General features: G+C 40.8%; 1 protein-coding gene across 3 annotated transcripts in view; it reads right to left on the reverse strand.

The window, feature by feature from the left end:
• Positions 1-20,818, reverse strand: part of DOCK8 (dedicator of cytokinesis 8) — a 245,115-nt gene that overhangs the window by 155,681 nt on the left and 68,616 nt on the right. For all 3 annotated transcript variants that reach the window (XM_055428339.2, XM_055428342.2, XM_088837919.1), the window contains 2 exons: positions 14,766-14,941; positions 11,983-12,054 (listed from right to left, as the gene is read on the reverse strand). In XM_055428339.2, the coding sequence (XP_055284314.2) occupies positions 11,983-12,054; positions 14,766-14,941 (248 nt within the window). The remainder of the gene's footprint in view (positions 1-11,982; positions 12,055-14,765; positions 14,942-20,818) is intronic.

Here is a 20,818-nt window from a genome sequence, read left to right on the forward strand (position 1 = left end):
CTGCCAACCAATACAGGAGATCCAGGAGACTCAAGAGACTCAGGTTCAATCCCTGGATTGGGAAAATCCCCCTAGAGGATCCAGTATCCAACCCGCCCCAGTATTCTTGCTGCTGCTGTTGCTACCTTGCCATGAATAGGTATTCTTGCCTGGAAAATTCCATGGACAGAGAAGCCTGGCAGACTACAGCCCATGGGGCTAGAAAGAGTCAGAAACTGAGCATATGCTATAAACAAGGACATTATCCATCATAATTAGTATGCAACCATCACATTCAGGAAATTAACATTGACACATTATTTCCACCTAATCTTCAGACTCCATTCAGCTTTCACCAAATGTGAAATGCCTTTTAGAGCAAAAGGATCTCATCCAAAGTCATGCATGTCATATGCCTTTAGTCTTATTTACTGTGGAACAGTTCCTCAGAGTTTCCTTGACTTTCATGACTTTGAAATTTTAGGCCTGTTATATTTTAGAAAGTACCTCCACTTGGATTTGATTATTGTAAATGCCTCATGCCTCATCAAGCTTTCAGCTTATTTATCTGTATCATTACAGATTCCTAGTTTCCTATTTTATTCAACATATCCTACTCCAATTTCTATTATTACTTATTTTGGTGCTCTAATAGTCCTTAACTTGACCAGGGCGAATCCCTTCAGCTGCTCTTACGTCTTTTTCACAAGTCCCCAGCAGGCACTGATCACATCCTACTTTCCACTCAAGACATTCCAGGCTGATCTTACTTTTTTTCCCTCTCAAATCTGGTATCAGTCATTTCTCCAAGAAGCTGTGATTCTTTTTAGTGGAAAGTGATTCTTAGGAGCCAAGATGTTGGTGTTGGGTGTGCTTATTGGTATTAAAGTATTGATCCTCCTATGTCTTTTCAGTGAACAGAGTTAAGTAGGGAGGGTATGTGTGTGTGTTTACGCATGTGTGGGCTGAAAGCCAGGAATTCATGTTGATCCTTGCAATCTCAATCTGACATCAGAGTATCCATTCTAGTTTTGTTCCTTTCCATATTTTTAACTCACTTCTTAGACAGTGAAAAATCTGACACCTACTGTCCCTAATATGTATCAATCCCCTTATATGTAACCATTGCCAATATCACCCCCTCCCGCACCCAGCTGCCTCCCTAAAATTCTGACTCTGACACCCTGCACCAGGGTTGTCCCTGTGATGTGATGTCTTCTTCAGTCTACGCTGACGCTTAGTGCCAGGCTACACTTCCGCCCAACGAGGACATCCTTGACCAGACTCTGACCCCTCATGGTAGGCTTCTCCTCCATGTGTGTGCTCCCCTCATTCTACTCAGAATGTCTGCTCTGTTACCACATGCCAGGCCGCCCCAGGCTCACATACCTTCCGCACACCATGTAGGTTCTGATTCTCTGTGCCTGACAGGCCTAAATGTGTGCCCTCCTCACTCTGTCTGGTCTTCAGCTCCTTATTCCGGCCCTCCTCAGCTCATCTGGCCCGCCTCATCTTTATCCTGAGGAAGGGATGGCTAACTTGTTCTGATGGTTTTCACACCAAATTGTACAACAAAGGAGAGGAAAGAAAGAGAAAAGGGTATAGGAAGGGAAAGAGGAAAAAGAAGAAAAGGAACATGCATTGTTTTCCAATCCTTACACAGGCCTTCAAAGTGAGCAACATTTCCCCCTACCATTTCACACTTGAGGAAACTGTGGTTCAGAGAGATTAAGTCACTTGCCCAGGGTCTCATAGCCATTACATAAGGAGCCAGCATCTGGACCCAAGTCCCAGACTCTATGGTCCAGATTCTGTGTACTCCATCACACTGTCCCTAAAGAGAACGCTTTCAAAATATGTTTGGTCTTTGGATTGTCCCCATATGTGTAACGGTAGTATTTGAAAAAGGAGAAGGCAATGGCATCCCACTCCAGTACTCTTGCCTGGAAAATCCCATGGACAGAGGAGCCTGGTAGGCTGCAGTCCATGGGGTCGCGAAGAGTGGGACATGACTGAGTGACTTCACTTTCACTTTTTACTTTCATGCATTGGAGAAGGAAATGGCAACCCACTCCAGTGTTCTTGCTTGGAGAATCCCAGGGACGGGGAGCCTGGTAGGCTGCCGTCTATGGGGTCGCACAGAGTCGGACACGACTGAAGCGACTTAGCAGTAGCAGCAGCAGCAGCAGTATTTGTAAAAAAGGAACGCAGTTCTCTGGAGAAGGAATAGATTGCGTTCCTTTCATGAGAATGAGTCTTTCTACCACTTGGCTACTTCTCCATCCCTTTCTTGTCTGCAAATTGGTTCAACGGGAACATGGCTTTCTTTGGCTCAGATGCCCGGGTGGGGTAATGAGGCTGGCACTCTGGTAGCTGGTGGCACTCAGCCATCAGTCTCACCACCTACTTCATGGTGGTTTCTGCCTTCTGTGGCTGGCACTTCTGAAATGAGTCATCTTTACATGCTTGCCAACCCTTGGCCTCTCCTCTCCAGCCAGCTTTACCCGTGCTACCACCAGGCAGCTCTGCAACCTTCTGAGACGTTAAAATGGGGAAGTAGATGCTAAATCTAGAATGAGGAAGGGGAGCCCAGTTTGCTCTGGTTTCAAGTCCACAGCCATGGAATACATCTAGTCTTCATGCTTTTATCCCCAAACCCTGAGGGCTGGCACAGATACAGGGTTAGAGCAGAAATGTTGTGAAATTAATTTTTAACACTATTCTATACCTCATTAAAAAAAAAATGTCCATTTTTTATGTCTTTGGGGATCCATGTAAAGGACTTCAGAAAACATTCTAACAAAACCAAGGACAGAAAAGAAAGCATCCACTCACATAAAACAGCAAAAGAACAACAGCCAAAAAGTCTAATTTCTCATAGATTTAAGTTTCTTTTGAGGATAAAATCTGATATGAATTTCTTCAGATATAGTGTGTAAACTCTTTACCTTTAAATCATAGATATAACTCTTTATCTTTGAATCTGGGGGAAATGTCCTAGAACTCACCTCATGTCCGTGCCCACACCTGATGGAGAAACAGAGGCACAGAGATGACGTGAGGAAGGAGGCGGGCAGGCGCGTGGCTGTAAGTATGTGTGTGCTGGGGAGGGGACTTGTGGGGGTTCACTCACAAGTAAACATTTTTGGAAATGAGCTGTGTATTTTATGGAACAATAAAGAAAGCTAAAGCAGATACAGTTCTGGTCTCCAAGGCTACCACACATAAGGTCTAAAACGAGGCTGTTTCCTGATTTTTATTTCTGTGGCCCATGCAAGTGTCCTATGAAGAAGCATGTGACACTGAATCTATGACAATATCCTCTAAGGTACCCATGTCCTAAGAAAGACAAAGGGCACGTGTGAACTATGAATTTTAATTCACTGTTTTCTTTCCACCCTAGAACAAACTAATGCTAGCTAATTCCTTTCAGAATTTTTCCCCTTAAAATTTGATTTCTCAGGAAAAACATTCATTACTTCAGTGTGCTGTCATTTAGGGCAGTGTAATCTTAGGAAGCAACTTAGTATTTGCCTGTATTTTCCACTATTTTGAGTTGGCTGGTTTTGTACCAGGATATTAGATCACATGAAGCTTTTTATTTGAATCACAAGGGACAGTCCCCTAAGGATTTCATACACTAGAAAAGCCTACCCAACCAGCCTACACATACATGTTGCTGAATCTATTTATATTGGTGAGAATAACTTTGAAAAAGCTAGCAAGTTTATGAAATCCCATATGAGGCTCTCTCTCAAAAATCTGTTGGAAAGTAGAAAATAAATATTATAAAATGGAGCTTAGTTACACATAAATCTACTCTGTTTTTACCAGTACCATTTGCACGCTTAGAGCAAACTGGAACCAAAATCATTTTCACAAATTTTTCAAAGAGTCATTTCTTATGAAATATTGCTTGAAAAGGTCTCCACAAACCTTCCTACACTGTTGGTGGAGCCACTGTGAAAAACAGTATAGAGGTTTCTTTAAAAACTGATAACAGAACTACCATATGATCTAGCAATCCCACTCCTGGGCAAATATTTGGAGAAAACTCTAATTTGAAAAGATGCATACACCCTATATTCACTGCAGCACTATTTACAATAGCTAAGATACACTTGCTTCTTGGAAGAAAAGCTATGACCAACCTAGACAGCATACTAAAACGAAAGACATTACTTTGCAAAAAGGTCCATCTAGTCAAAGCTATGGTTTTTTCAGTAGTCATATATGGATGTGACAGTTGGACTATAAAGAAAGCTGAGTGCTGAAGAATTGATGCTTTTGAACTGTGGTGTTGGAGAAGACTCTTGAGACTCTCTTGGACTGCAAGGAGATCCAACCAGTCCATCCTAAAGGAAACCAGTCATGAATATTCATTGGAAGAATTGATGCTGAAGCTGAAACTGCAATACTTGGCCACCTGACGCGAAGAAGTGACTCACTTGAAAAGACCCTGATGTTGGGAAAGATTAAAGGCGGGAGGAGAAGGGGACAACAAAGGATGAGCTGGTTGGATGGCATCACTGACTCAATAGACATGAGTTTGAGTAAACTCTGGATGTTGGTTATGGACAGGGAGGCCTGGCGTGCTGTAGTCCATGGGGTCACAAAGAGTCGGACATGACTGAGCAACTGGACCAAACTGAACTGACATTCTTTGCAGTCAAAGATGGAGAAGCTCTATACCGTCAGCAAAAACAAGTTCGAGACCTGACTGTGGCTCAGATAATGAACTCCTTATTGCCAAATTCAGACTGAAATTGAAGAAAGTAGGGAAAACCACTAGACCATTCAGGTATGACCTAAATCAAATTCCTTACGATTATATAGAGGAAGTGACAAATAGATTGAAGGGATTAGATCTGATAGACAGAGTGCCTGAAGAACTATGGATGGAGGTTTATGACACTGTACAGAAGACAGTGATCAAGACCATCCCCAAGAAAAAGAAAGGCAAAATGGTTGTCTGAGGAGGCCTTACAGATAGCTATGAAAAGAAGAGAAGCAAAAGGCAAAGGAGAAAAGGGTTTATGGTAGGTGTATATTTAACTGGGATTTTAGGATGAGTAAGAGAAGAAAACTCCATGATAGAAAACAATCTTATTAAAGTGAGTATAATAGCTTCCAGTGTTCTTTCTTGGAGAATCCCAAGGACGGAGGAGCCTGTGGGTTGCTGTCTATGGGGTCGCGCAGAGTCAGACATGACTGAAGCGACTTAGTAGCAGCAGTAGCAGCAGCAGCAATAGATTCCAGTTTAAAAACAATAACTAGAATAAGATTAGAGGAATTTAAATTTTAGTTTAATCAATAATATCCAGCATTGGCAAGGATATGGGGGGAAAGGGCAGTTTCATGTCCAGTTGGTAATGGAGTAAATTAACACAACTTTTCTAGAGAAGAATTTGGAAGTACTTACTAGACTATATGGTTCCATTTCTACCTTCAGAAATATTCATACATGTGTACAGGCAAACGTGAATGGCTTTTCATTATGGTATCATTTATATCATGAAAAATGGAGACAACTGCAGTGTCTAACAACAGCAGAGAAGTCAATAATTTATGGTATATTCCTTCGCACCTGGAATGCCAGGCAGCATTTTAAAAGAAAGGGATAGATAGGTCTTTGATATGGGAAGATGCCAAAGACATTATTGAAAACAATTATGTATGTATGTCAAATATGTATGCTTGTGTATATTTGGCACATATAAATATTTATGTAAAATACAAGTATTCATATGTGTTTGTGAGGGGATGAAAAGAGGATCTGGAAGGCTACCCAATGATCTCTATGCAGTTTAGAGTTGGTAGAAAAAAAACAAAAAATTCTCCAAAACATAGAGAACAGAGTGGTGGAGGGTTAGGGGCAAAAGAAGGATGAAAAGGGTAAAGGTGATCAACCATATGGTGATGGATAGAAACCAAATTTTTTGGTAGTGAGCATACTGTAGCATACATAGAAATAGAAATATAACATTGTAGATATGAAACATATAATGTTATAAACTAATGTTCTGTTCGGTTCAGTTCAGTCGCTCAGTCGTGACCAACTCTTTGTGACCCCATGAATCACAGCACGCCAGGCCTCCCTGTCCACCACCAACTCCCGGAGTTCACTCAAACTCATGTCCACAGAGTCAGTGATGCCATCCAGCCATCTCATTCTCGGTCGTCCCCTTCTCCTCCTGCCCCCAACCTTTCCCAGCATCAGAGTCTTTTCCAGTGAGTCAACTCGTCACATGAGTTGGCCGAAGTATTGCAGTTTCAGCTTTAGCATCACTTAGTACACTCCTTAGTGCTTGATTTCTTTCTACTTAGTACACTCCTTATTGCTTGGTTTCTTTCAAAACAGGCACACACTATTTGACACAAAAAATAACAAATTCAAATGAAAGCTCATTAACCACCAATTAACAACTGGTCAGCAACCATTATGTGACTTCCTCCAACTTCCCAGCCTATGAAGACACAGAAAAATGGAATCTCACCAGAACAGAAAACTTAATGCCTAAGTGTAGACAGAATTTCTGTGGATCCAACGAAGCTAGAAGGGGAAGGCTGTACCATACTTCGTCTCCCCAAAGGGGAACATAGAAGTTAGCATTTTGTACTTTCCTTCTTGCCAGTCCCTAAACAGTCAACGTCTATAATAATAGTCAGAAATCTAAATTCTCCTCCTTCATTGTAGTGGTTTATCTACAAAGCCACTCACAGGTTCCACCTGGTTTTACTGACATGAACCATCACCAGAACCACCACCTTCCTTGCCTTTCTCTTTCTACCATCAATCTGCAACCATACAGAAACAACTCACAGAAAACAACCAGCCTAAAACATATGTAGAGTTAGGAGATGAAGGGCATCTGGCAATAATGTACTGGATGCTCCTTGCAAATAAAGTATTATGGATACACATGAGGGCAAAATGATCCTGGGAGGGGTGTGTGCTAGGAATTATAGCTTTTATGTTAGATTATCAGATTTAGCGTACCAAAGGGTAAACAGTAGAAAACGATGATTCCTCAGTAAAACACTAGTCAAAGCTTTTCAGAAACTGACAATGAGTTTCAAAGTTGCACACTTCTACCTGTCAATTAGCTAATTTCTGGGAAACAAACTGGTCCACTACCCAAATGTGAAGATAACAGGGCCAATGACAAGTCTCATCTTCTATATGTTGCCAAACATAATGTTAAAACAGACACTGCTTTGTTTTGTGAAAATAAAAAGATACAAAACTTGAACAGAATAAATATATGAATAATTACTGTTCCTACAGAAGAGATAAAAACAAGTGGAGACACACAAGGGAACAGAAGCAGTTATCAAAGGGGTTAATTGTCTAGATTAACATTTTAATCCAAAATTCTTAGTAAATAATATTAGGTTTGTGGATTAAATTTAAGCATGACAGCAAAAATATAAACCATTAGGAAACTTGCTAATATAGATTTCATTAATAAATAATTTTGAATGTTAAAAAAAGTATTCCTGGGTAAGGAATTTGTATTATATGAGAGACAAAGAGTTAATGTTTCAGCAAATGAAAGCAGTCCTAAAGATAAACATGACCAGACAAAAACATTAATAGAGATACATGAATTTAATGAATAAGCAGAGCACCAAGGAATTTACAGAAAAAAAGATACTAAATCTAAATAACCAAAGGAATGCAAATAAAAGACTACCTTTTCACAAATAAAACTAGAAATTTATTAAAAGAAAACATCCAGTATTCTTGATGATTCATATATATATTGTTAATAATCTCTCTGATATCTTATTCCCAAATCCTTAAATTTGTGCATATACTTAAACACAGAAACTCCTCTTATAGGAATTTATTCCAAAGGAAAAAAATCACAACTAAACACAAGAATGTTGCTCTGCTGGGTATAACACTGAAACACAGGGAATCAACTAAACATGAAAATTGACTAAATATATTTTTGTATCTATGTATATTGTACAATTATTAAAAACTGTGTTGAATAAAATACTTAATAGCAAAGAGCTAATTATCACTTACTGGGAAGGCTGAAAAAGCATGCTGCAAATAATAATCTGACTTAAGTTTTATATAAATATAAACAAAGAAATATGATTCAAAGGTAACACATCAAATGTTAATAGTGGTTATCTGTCTATAGTGAAATTGAGTTTTTTTGTTCCCCTATGATTTCTAAAATTTTTACAATGAGTATTCTAAGAGTTCTTTAAGTTTGTTCAAGATAGAGGAAAAAAATTCCAATGGGAATTGCCATGAAGAATGAAAAATCGCACTGTCCCAAACAGAAAATAAAAACCAAAATGGACCTTTCTATTTATTGTCCCTTCTCAGATTTTTTTAGAACCTTCCTATCCAGAAAGTATCTCTAATTATAACATTTAAAAGCATGAGAACAACTTGTTCTGAAACCTTTTATTTTTTATCAGCAAAGTATAATCTTATCTGACTGCCCAGCAAACTTGGTTTTCCATTCACTTTAGAATAGACGATAGATTAACATCTTTCTCTTAATTACTTCATACAAGCAAAACTTTCTATTTGTCAGCTACTGAAAATAGTATGCATACTGACATGACTCCAAAACACATCAGCACAAATTCAATGGCACACTTCCAGGAGCTGGATAAAACCCAGTGTCCAAAGTCTTTCATCGTTTATCCCACAGAACAGAAATTCTTACTGGAGTATAAGAGAGGTGAGGACATAAGAATTTCAAACTACTTATGTGTTGTCACAGGCTCTCTGATGTTTCTCTAGCCAGGTGAGTGGAGTGTGCCCCCTATTGCTGACTCATCCCAGCCAGCTCCCTAACATGTATACATAAACACATTGAGAATTCCAGCATGGGTAGATGTTTCTCATTAGAGGCAACTGTCAAAGTCACTGGCATGGAGACATAAAGATCAGGACAATATCAAAGAACATCCGATGAACCCAAGAAAGAAGGACCTTTTTTACTAGAAAGTGAAAGTATTAGTCACTCACTCATGTCTGAATCTTTGCGACCCCATAGACTTTAGCTCACCAGGCTCCTCTGTCCATCAGACTTTCTAGGCAAGAATACTGGAGAGGGTTGCCATTCCCTTCTCCAGGGGATCTTCTCAACCCAGGGATCAAACCCAGGTCTCCTGCACTGCAGGCATCTTCTTTATCGACTGAGCCAACAGTGACTAGAAGGCAAGTAATTTATTTCTTGGTCACAAATTTAAATGTTACCTTTAAATCTGAAGTCAAATTTTGATTTATTAACCCCTACAACCACCCAGAAATTCATCAGAACAGAAACAAATGAATTCTACTCTTTGTGTTTAAAATGTAACTTTCTCCTTCAATTCAGTTCAGTTCAGTCGCTCAGTCGGGTCCGACTCTTTGCAACCCCATGAATCACAGCACGCCAGGCCTCCCTGTCCATCACCAACTCCCAGAGTCCACCCAAATCCATGTCCATCAAGTCGATGATGCCATCCAACCATCTCATCTCTGTCGTCTCCTTCTCCTCCTGCCCTCAATCTTTTCCAGCATCAGGGTCTTTTCCAATGAGTCAGCTCTTCGCATCAGGTGGCCCAAGTATTGGAGCTTCAGCTTCAACATCAGTCCTTCTAATGAACACCCAGGACTGATCTCCTTTAGGATGGACTGGTTGGATCTCCTTGCAGTCCAAGGGACTCTCAAGAGTCTTCTCCAGCACCACAGTTCAAAAGCATCAATTCTTTGGCGCTCAGCTTTCTTTACAGTCCAAATCTCACATCCATACAAGACCACTGGAAAAACCATAGCCTTGACTAGACGGACCTTTGTTGGCAAAGTAATGTCTCTGCTTTTTAATATGCTATCTAGGTTGGTCATAACTTTCCTTCCAAGGAGCAAGCATCTTTTAATTTCATGGCTGCAATCACCATCTGCTGTGATTTTGAAGCCCAGAAAAATAAAGTCAGTTACTGTTTCTACTGTTTCCCCAACTATCTACCATTAAGTGATGGGACTGGATACCATGATCTTAGTTTTCTGAATGTTGAGCTCTAAGCCAACTTTTTCACTCTCCTCTTTCACTTTCATCAAGAGGCTCTTTAGTTCTTCTTCACTTTCTGCCATAAGGGTGGTGTCATCTGCATATCTGAGGTTATTGATATTTCTCCCAGCAATCTTGATTCCAGCTTGTGCTTCCTCCAGCCCAGCGTTTCTCATGATGTACTCTGCATATAAGTTAAAAAAGCAGGGTGACAATATACAGCCTTGATGTACTCTTTTCCTATTTGTAACCAGTCTGTTGTGTCATGTCCAGTTCTAACTGTTGCTTCCTGACCTGCATACAGGTTTCTCAAGAGGCAGGTCAGGTGGTCTGGTATTCCCATCTCTTTCAGAATTTTCCAGTTTATTGTGATCCACACAGTCAAAGGCTTTGACATAGTCAATAAAGCAGAAATATATGTTTTTCTGGAACTCTCTTGCTTTTTCGATGATCCAGCAGATGTTGGCCATTTGATCTCTGGTTCCTCTGCCTTTTCTTAAACAAGCTTGAACATCTGGAAGTTCATGGTTCACATATTGCTGAAGCCTGGCTTGGAGAATTGTAAGCATTACTTTACTAGCGTGTGACATGAGTGCAATTGTGCGGTAGTTTGAGCATTCTTTGGCATTGCCTTTCTTTGGGATTGGAATGAAAACTGACCTTTTCCAGTCCTATGGCCACTGCTGAGTTTTCCAAATTTGCTGGCATATTGAGTGCAGCACTTTCACAGCGTCATCTTTCAGGATTTGAAATAGCTCAGTTGGAATTTCATCACCTCCACTAGCTTTGTTCGTAGTGAAGCTTCCTAAGGCCCACTTGATTTCACATTCCAGGATGTCTGTCTCTAGGTGAGTGATCACACCATTGTGATTATCTGGGTCATGAAGATCTTTTTTGTACAATTCTTTGTGTGTATTCTTGCCACCTCTTCTTAATATCTTCTGCTTCTGTTAGGTCCCTACCATTTCTATCCTTTATCAATAGGTGAGTGGATAAATAAAACTGTGAGTAAATCCACGCAGTGGAATATTATCCAGCAAAAAACAAAATGAGCTATCAAGTCACATAAAGACATAGAGGAACATGGAAAAAACATAAGTGGTTTCCAGGAAGGGATGACCAGATGGCACACAGGGGATTTTTAGGGCACTGAAACAATTCAGGATGACACTCCAGTGTCAGATAAACGTCATTATACATTTGTCAAAACCACAGAATGTACAAGGTAAAAAATAAGCCTTATTGTATACTATGGAATTTAATTAAATATAATGTATCAACACTGGCTCATCAATTGTATCAAATGTTCCATACTTAGGTAAAATTCAATCAAGGAAGGATAAATTAGTCAGAGAAAGTTGCACAAGAAAAATTTGATTTGACCTTTTATCCACAGGTAGGATTTGCAAGATAGAGACAGCATACCCAGAGGGAGACAGCGAAAGCAAAGGTGTGGGGGAAGGACTGAGTCGGTCACATGGGGCAACGGCGAGAAAGAGGCCAGCCCAGAGAAAGGATGGGGCTCCAGGAGTTAAGCGATATTAGTTTCAGTAGATAGAGTGGAGCCAGATTGTTAAACTCCTTGAAAGGCAAGCAGGTGGTGTTTATATTTGATACAGCAGAAAATAGTGTGCCTTAAAAGGTGTTTGAGCAGGAGAGTGATACAAAATACAGTCAAATCCTCAATATTAATGGATTTTGTATTTGAAAATTTACCTTTATGGTAAAATTTATTTGTAATTTCCCAAATCAATATTCATGGCCATTTAAAGACAAAAAAGAAAAATCCCAATATGTTAAAAATAGAGGGAACTGTGTAAGACATGGTATATGAGAATTCTCAGTATTTCTTTCTAATAAATTTTCTTATAAGCCTAAACTGTTCTTTAAAAGTTTATTCATTTTTAAAAAGTTGTTAAAAAAGCTAACAATGTAAAGTAAATATACAAGTGAAGAGGGAAAAAAGTGAACTTACTTCCGATTCACAATTAGCCACTCCCGAATATAGGTCTGAACACAGTCCCTGACATGTGGGTCGAGTTCAACCCTAGTGAGATGGAAAAAAACATGAAACAAGTTATCACCAGGTAAAAACAATGAAGCAATCCTTTATCATAACCAAGGAGAGCAGCATGATTTCAAAGCCGTATCAACTGAGAATGGGAAGGGTGTTGTTTTCCAATCCTTTCAAGTATCTGAAATATTCCTAAGGCAGTAACATTTTTACTTTGATGAGACAACCATGTTGGTATTTTATGCTTTGTGTGTTTTCTTTATTACAGAGAACCGTGTTAGACTATACCTATCCCTGAAGGCATTCTGACACAAGACAGGTAGAGCTAGCTGTAATCACATAGAAAACAGGAAGAATAAGTATACACACCAATCTGTCCCAAGGGTGATCCGGGCATATTTTTTGCTCATGTGTTACCCTGTTAGGACATGCATGTTTTTCTTTTTGAAAGTCCATGAAAGAGGAGTTGTCTTGTGCTCTCAGGAGCTGACAGGCCCTGGCTTTGGTTGGTGATTATTAAGTCAGGTGGCTTTTGTCTACTGGTATAGAGTGAGTTGTGAGAGAGACTCTTGAAATACTTCAGGGTCTGGAAATTAGAAATCATGAATTCCCCACAATAGCAAAGGTGTTTTTTTGTTTGTTTGTTTTGTGTTGTTTGGCTGTTCTTCCAAATGTGTTGGTACTATAGATAAACTGGTCTAAATGCTCTAAGTTATAATTTTCTGGTTTGTAAAAAGACGGACAGTACGTGCCTTGTGGACTGCCTGCTAGTTTTAGATGGAATATTATAAAAGTCAGATGTGTGGTCTTTGGGCCCTAACTACCCAAACCCCAGCCCCATTCCTTATTCCTTATGTGACCTTGGGCCAGTCACTGCACCCTTCTCAGTATCCTCATCATACGTGGTGATAGTAATCATGCAGTGCTCCTTTGGAGAGCTGTGATGAAGATGAAGTCAGGATGTGAAGTTCTGAGATGAGTGTCTGGCACATAGTGAGACCTTCCTGTGACATTTCACATTTGTGTGCCATTCATTCTGCACTAGACACTAGAGCAATCCCTCTATGTGTATTAATTCAGTTAACGTCAGTCAGCTCTGCAGAACAGGCATTAATGTTATTCTCATTTTGCAGAGGGAGGAGATGAAAACATCTTGCTCAAAGTCACTCAGCAAGTGGAAGGGCAGGGACTTGACCCAGGCTGTTCACTTGGGAGTGTAGGCGTATACCCACTACACTATCACAGCTCAACATCAAGTTCCTAGGTAGGCAAGTGGGTTCAACAGGAGTCAGCTGTCGTTTGCTCTGATGATGATGATATTTTCCTGGGCTTTAATTATACACCAGACTTTTGGGCAATGATTGAAACAGTAGAGAGTGAAAGCCATCAGACAGATGATGTGTTAGTTATCAACTCTGGTGACAGGGCAATATTATGCTCAAAAACTGATGGAAGGAAAAAATTATCTCTTCTATCAAATTTCAAAAAAAGAATCCTCCTACATGCAAACTGACTGTATTTTAAACAGGCTTTCCCACGATTCTGATCTCATTTGAAGACAACCATATATTTTACACAAAGAAATAAAAATAAATGATTCTCTACCAAAGGTAACAATAATAGATGTTACCAATATGAGAGTCACATCTGAACAACATCTGGACTGACATCAGGGAAGATTGTTTCCCAAGGATCACCATGATTTTGTTTTCTGGGAAGTGAGTGTCTTCAAAACGTTAAGAGCAGAGATATGTGGTCAGCTCTTCTATGTGAATGAGAACGATCTAAACAAAGAACAAAGGGTCAAAATAATAGCATGTTATTGTCATCCAACTTCCTAAACTGTGATGAAATAAAATCCAAACTAAACCTGAAATATCCCCAAGTAATGAGGGCACCGGCCTGTTTCATGATCTCCTTTCCAGGACTTTTTGGGAAAGAAGAGAAGATTGAAAATGTCCAGGAGGATGTGAATCTTTATCTGCTTTAGAAAATGAATGCAAATAAAAGCTCATCCTAAACCTCCAAAGAGACACTGCTTTCTACACTATGGAAATAAAGATGTTACATCTAAAAATAATTCCATCGTTTGATACCAATGCCATGTAACCACATGGATTAACTCACTGAAGAAACTCAACCCTAAGTAGCTATTCACATATTCACACTGCAGAACTTTCCCCATTGTTTTTCTACTTGACAAAACTTGCTTCAGAAGTAGGAACTTTGCCTTATTAATCTTTTTATCCCTATTCTCAGCACATAGGAGATGCTCAAGAAAAGTGGATTGAACTTACCTTTGTGACTTGATCCAGTCTCATATATGGGAAACAATTAAAATGTTTCTGAATGGAAGCAGTTCAATGATTATTATTTTCGGAAACAGATTTCCGGAGGTCTCATGACACCCATGGTCACTGAGCTGACACCTGGGCAGTCTGGGTCTAGAGCCTGCGCTCTTCACTGCTTCTTAAGCAGTCCATCTTGTCCCACTGCAGTCCTTTAACTGTCTTAGACCCCAAGTGGCTTTTCAAAGCCTTTGGTCAAACCAATTTAAAAACGATAGTATTTTATAGATAGGTAGATATACCTGGAAGTGATAGTACCATAGAAGTTATCCTGCACATCTTGATAGATCAGAGTAACGTCACTTGTAAGAAAAGTCCAGAATTAGGGTATCTCCCCCTTACCACGAACAGTTACGACAGTCATAATCCCATCCACATTTTCAGAAAAGAATTTACCCTTCCTCCGGCAAAGAGGGCTGCAAAGTTCGACATTCCTTCGGCGTGAACACCACATCCAAGTCATCCTCGGAGAAGTCTCCCAGCTCCTGGGCAAGCTCCACATCCAGGCTGTTCAGGTGTGTCATCAGAAGTCCTTCAAAGTCCACTGGCTCCACTGGGTCATAGAACTGAGGCTGAGGGCAGGGAAAGGACAAGGACGTTCCCATGTGGTTTGGGATAAAAGCACTAAGGTGACAGCAGATGCATGCCTTGCCCTCCGTCTCCTCCCAGCTAAGCGGGGCTGTGTTTAGAGATGTCAAACACAGAAGCGGTGATATGGAAAGGAAAAGAAACGCAGCGTGGAGAGTCAAGTCAGAACACGGTGAGTAATTAAAATCACACCCCAAGGCAGAATTTTTCTCTGTTTAATTGCATCTTGATGAGGATTCCTAAGGAGATCCAAAATGAAATCACAAGGTTTTGCTGCATTTTTGTAATTTCTCTTGCCAAAGCTCTCTGAGGCCACGTTTACCCAAATACAGGGAAGCAGCGAACTGGAGGCAAATACCTGGAGAAATTCAGGTTAACTCAACTCAGAGTATTCAGGTACAGTGTTTTACTTGGCCTGGGTCATCCTCTACATCAATTCTTGAAAGCACTTCATTCGTAATCACAGCCCACAGTGAACCAGCCTGGGTGGCTGGGACACTCCAAGGCAGTGATTTCCAAATACTGCTGGGCCACCTGGTGCCGGCAGGGAAGAAACTCACTGACTGCAGTTAAATGAGCAAACTAAGGACAACGGGCTGAGCATTCATTAAGGCTAAATGTACTTGCTTTAAAAGGATTGTTTTTTGGGGTTTTTTTGGTGTTGAATTTTGTTTTGGTGCTTGTTTTTTTTTTTTGCTCTTCAATTATATCCTTCCACAGTGGTGGTGGTGGTGGGGGAGAAATGTTAAAAATAGATGATAATTTAAAAATTAATTTTCCTCAGGTGATAAAAGAAAAATGTATGAAAGTGTTAGTCTCTCAGTCATGTCCAACTTTTTTTGACCCCCTGGACTATAACCCACCAGGCTCCTCTGCCCATGGGATTCTCCAGGCAGGAATACTGGAATACTCCAGACGTTCCCTTTTGCAAGGGATCTTCCCAACCCTGGGACTGAACCCGGGTCTCCCACGTTGCAGGCTGATTCTTTACCCTCTGAGACACCAGGTGATAAAAGCAAAAGTTGGCAATTCAACAAATATTTTTTCTACCTTGTGAAACTCACTTAGACTTAGGAAACCACTGCCTTAATGGAATAAAGATAATTTAGATCAAGTTGATGTGTGTAGTAGTGGGAGAAGTAGTGGTAATAACAACACCACCAGCAGCTCTGTGGTGTTCATTTATGGCAGACTACTTGGAGTCATCAGTCCAGCACACACCCCAGATTCTTAACTTGTACTGTCTGGCTCTGAAACAAGGACAGAGCCAAAGAAAGTGCTGACAAAACCGGTTTTTCATCATCCTGAAACCATACACCAGACTAGGTGTAAGGCTCCAGGCTGGAGAAGGGGAACAAAGTGTCATGGAAGAGGCAAGAAGATTAGAGAATGTAAGTGTGGCTTGCCCTGTCTCCTCCCACCTCTGCGTCCCTAGTGGTGGCGGAGACGTGAGTGACATAGGGAAGAGTGAGGACAAAGCTGGCAAGGGAGCAAACACAGGCCTTTCTTGGCTGAGATTCTTGAAGGGCTGGCTCACATAATACCCTCTGGCAGCTGGATCAAAGAGGGCAGAAGAGAAGGGAACAGGAAGTCCTTCACTAGGACAGAGCAAAGACACTCCCCTGGTAGCCCAAGGCTCTATGAGGCATGACTGAGGACACAGAAGTCTCCCTGGGCTCTGACTGGGGACCTGGAGGTCACTAAGAAGAGGAGCACAGTTCTTAGAGTGGGCCTCTCCAAATGAAGCAGCTGGGACCAGCAGCAGGCTCAGACAGCCTGGGGTCAGCCTCTGCAGAAGCAGGTGGGGACAGAGTTTGCAAAAGGACACTGTTGACATCTGCCAGGGGGAACAACAGGCATTATATATGCACAGAACCAAAAAAAAAGTCTACTGTAGACTGTCATGAGACCAACCTTCAAAAAGAAAGCAGACTTTCCCACTACCTAGTTCAGGGAAAGGGACTGAAATGACTTCACCTTGAAATGAAGAGGCTGCACTGTTTGCATTCTTCACCTTATTACTGTTAAATTTATACCCTTGAACTAGAAGTTGTTGAGCACTACGTGCCAAGAAGTTGTCATTCTAGACATTATCTCATTTAATCCAGTACTCTTGCCTGGAAAATCCCATGGACGGAGGAGCCTGGTGGGCTGCAGTCATGGGGTCGCTACTAGTCAGACACGACCGAGCGACTTCACTTTCACTTTTCACTTTCATGCATTGGAGAAGGAAATGGCAACCCACTCCAGTGTTCTTGCCTGGAGAATCCCAGGGACGGGGGAGCCCGGTGGGCTGCAGTCTATGGGGTCGCACAGAGTCGGACACAACTGAAGCGACTGAGCAGCAGCAGCAGCAGAACTCTGTAAGGTTTTATTTTACAGATGAGGACACTGAAGGCTAGAAATTTAATAATTCACCCAGGCATGACTGCATAGCTGGGAAGTAGTCCATGTGGAATTCAAACCTAGGCAGACTCCTAATTTTGCTTTCTCTTGCAGGTTCTTCATGGAACCTAGATTTCCAGAAATAATTAAAACATGAGACAGCAGTAAGTGTGTTTAGAAGAGAGTTAAAAATCCATTTACTACCATGCACAAGCTCTACTCTGAACTTCTCATGAGAGGCTCCTCAAATTAATAATCATGAAGGAATCTATTAAAATAATACTAAATATAAATTTATCATAAGGAATATCAATTATTTAAGCAGAGGCGTTGAAAAGATACACTGAAAAATTACACTGAAGTAAAATTTGCAGGAATGTGGATACTAGCACTAGTAACTAGTAAGCAGAAGCTTCCATAGAGAAATGGCATTTGTGTAAAATCACCAGAGAGAAAAAAAAATTTAGGTCCAGCCTAAGTATTAGAATTGTCATGTCCCTAAAATTCGAAAGGGCTTTTCTGATGGCTCAGACAGTAAAGAATCTGTCTGCCTGCAATGTGGGAAACCCAGGTTTGATCCCTGCATCAGGAAGATATTCTGGAGAAGGGAATGGCAACCCACTCCAGTATTCTTGCCTGGAGAATTCCATGGACAGAGGAGCCTGGCGGGATACAGTCCATGGGATCGTAAAGAGTTAGACACTGAGCAGTTGAGCAACTAATACTTTCACTTTTTAAAATTCAAAGTCAGAAGGATTAGAGAAAAAGCCTGGCTGATAATGGCACCTGTCACCTATTGGACAGGCTGCCCAAGAGCCAGAGAAAAAGGACAGCTGACTTCCTCATTCAGCAATTACTTGTTGAACATCTACTAAATGCATGTCACTGGGGGACTTGCCTGGTGGTCCAGTGGCACTCCCAATGCAAAAGGCCCAAGTTGATCCCTGGTTGGGGAACCAGATCCTGCATGCTGCAACTAGAAGGAAGGTCCCAAGTGTCGTAACTGAGACCCAGTGCAGCCGAATAAATAATCAATAGAAACAAATATTAAACAAATAAATAAACACAAGTCACTGAGCTCGCCCTTATGGAGCTGCTCTTTCTACAGATCTTGAGTCAACTGTGGGACAGGGAAGTCTGACACTTTCTCACAGATAAAATAATGCTATCTTTGGAGGGGAAAGCTATGAAAAAGTATATAGTATCATCATTGAACACTGTGTGGCAATGTGCCAAATGCAATATGCACAATTGGTCATAAAGCCATAATACTCTTAAGGTATGAATCTACCTCAGGACTGAAGAAATATTCAAAATAAGCCGTAATGATAGAATTACTGAGCATTAGTCTAACACTACACACAGCCAGCATTTAACAACTAGTCACCCTACACATTCTATGATGAAACTAACAAGGGAGGTAACTCTTATTTCAAAGATGATATAAACTAGCCCTGCTGTTGGCAAGTGAGTGAAGATGCCAGATACTGTTAACTAGGCCTCTGAGCAAGTTGCTCCTCTTATATATTCAAATAATAAACAGGAACCAAAACAGATTTCTGTTCTCCAAGTTATCTGAAGTCAGTCTCAAGAGTAGGTTTTGTATATTATGAAGCAATCAACACATACCCACATACACAATGCTATTTAGGTATAAACAAATATTGAGGAGATTTACAGTGGTACTGTGTTTCACTGGGGGCTGAAGTTTGGGAATGAAGTGGGGCGGGGACGGGGGGGATGTTTTAAGATCAGTCCCTTGGTCTCTTGGGAGAATAAAAGTCAAACATGAAAATTTATTGTTTTTGTTTTCTCTGCTACTGAGTTATATGTGACCTTCTAATCAATGGAGACTCAGACTAGTTTGAATGGTCCAAAGTAATTTAAAGTTCATCTTATCCAAGGAATTATCATTTGTTAAAATAATATATGAAAAAAACCCTAAACAATCAAAATAAAAACGAAACAAAAAAATAATTTAAGATAGCAAATTATCCTAAATCAGACTTTGACTGTAATAGCTTTGTGATGTGTCAACTTGGCTCAGCAGAACTACATTCCTCCAAATTCCCTTCCTAGTATTTTTCCAGGTGTGGTGGGCTACAAGGGCTTTCTCTTGCCAGAACTGGAGGACAGAAGGGAGGCTGCGGTTATTTGGCAGCATACACATACCTACTGATACAATCAACACCAGTTGAAGTGCTGCTGTGATGCGACGTTATAGTGATGTTGCAGACATGACAGATGTAAGTTAATCAAAAGGGAGATTAGCCTGGGTGGCCTGACTTAACCAGAGGGTGGAGGCTCTCTGGAAGTTCCAGGGCTTCAAGCTTTAGATTACGCCCATGGAGTTCCAGCTTGTTATGATCTTGTCTTCCTGACTGCCCTGTGGACCTCAGGCTTGCTTAGCCAGCCACCACCAGTGGGTAAGCCAATGCCCTGTAATCAATTCCTTAGTATACATGAAGATGCATCTCCTACCAGCTCCACTGCTCCAGTTGAATCCAGACTAATACACCTACTTTCACTCCTTCAACATATACTCACTGGTGTCCTAAGCAGTCCAGCAGTAGGCCAAGGAGACACAGTCAATGCCCTCAATCAATTTTCAACACTCCTCTAGTGAAGATTTGTGAAGTCTTTCTTTCTAGCTATTTCCCCACCCTACCCCTCGCAGAGGTCTGATCAACAGAAGACTAAAAATACACAAAATAGTATAAATACTTCAAAGGCTTAAATTATTCACAAATATTCATTTTTTAATGAAGAGGGTCTGAATTTTTCTTTGTCCGTTAATGTGCATCAGTGGCTAGTTCTCCTGACATGGGGTACAATTCAACTTGAAATTGAACATTTCTACAGCACCAGAACCATATCTGTCGAAAATTAATCGATGCAGCCCTTGCACAGCAGTCAACACACTGATAGAAGATTAAAATGACAAGTCTGGACATTATCTCACAAATAAGGATATTGAAAAACAGAGAGGTTAAATGTCTTGGCCCAAGTCACACAGGTAATCATAAGGATGTTCGTGTGTGTACTCAGCCATATCCAACTCTTTCCACCCCACAGACAGCAGCCCACCAGGCTCCTCTGTCCATGGAATTTCCCAGGCAAGAATACTGGAACTGTTTGCCACTTCCTCCTCCAAGGGATCTTCCCAACCCAGGTTTTGAACTGGTGTCTCTTGCATCATCTTTCAGGATTTGAAATAGCTCAACTGGAGTTTCATCACCTCCACTAGCTTTGTTCGTAGTGATGCTTTCTAAGGCCCACTTGACTTCACATTCCAAGATGTCTGGCTCTAGGTGAGTGATCACGCCATCGTGATTATCTTGGTTGTGGTGATCTTTTTTGTACAGTTCTTCTGTGTATTCTTGCCACCTCTTCTTAATGTCTTCTGCTTCTGTTAGGTCCATACCATTTCTGTCCTTTATCGAGCCCATCTTTGCATGAAATGTTCCCTTGGAATC

The sequence above is a fragment of the Moschus berezovskii genome, chromosome 7, assembly GCF_049115385.1.
Source record: "Moschus berezovskii isolate FMDL1 chromosome 7, NW_MosBer_1.0, whole genome shotgun sequence".
Classification (NCBI taxonomy): domain Eukaryota; kingdom Metazoa; phylum Chordata; class Mammalia; order Artiodactyla; family Moschidae; genus Moschus; species Moschus berezovskii.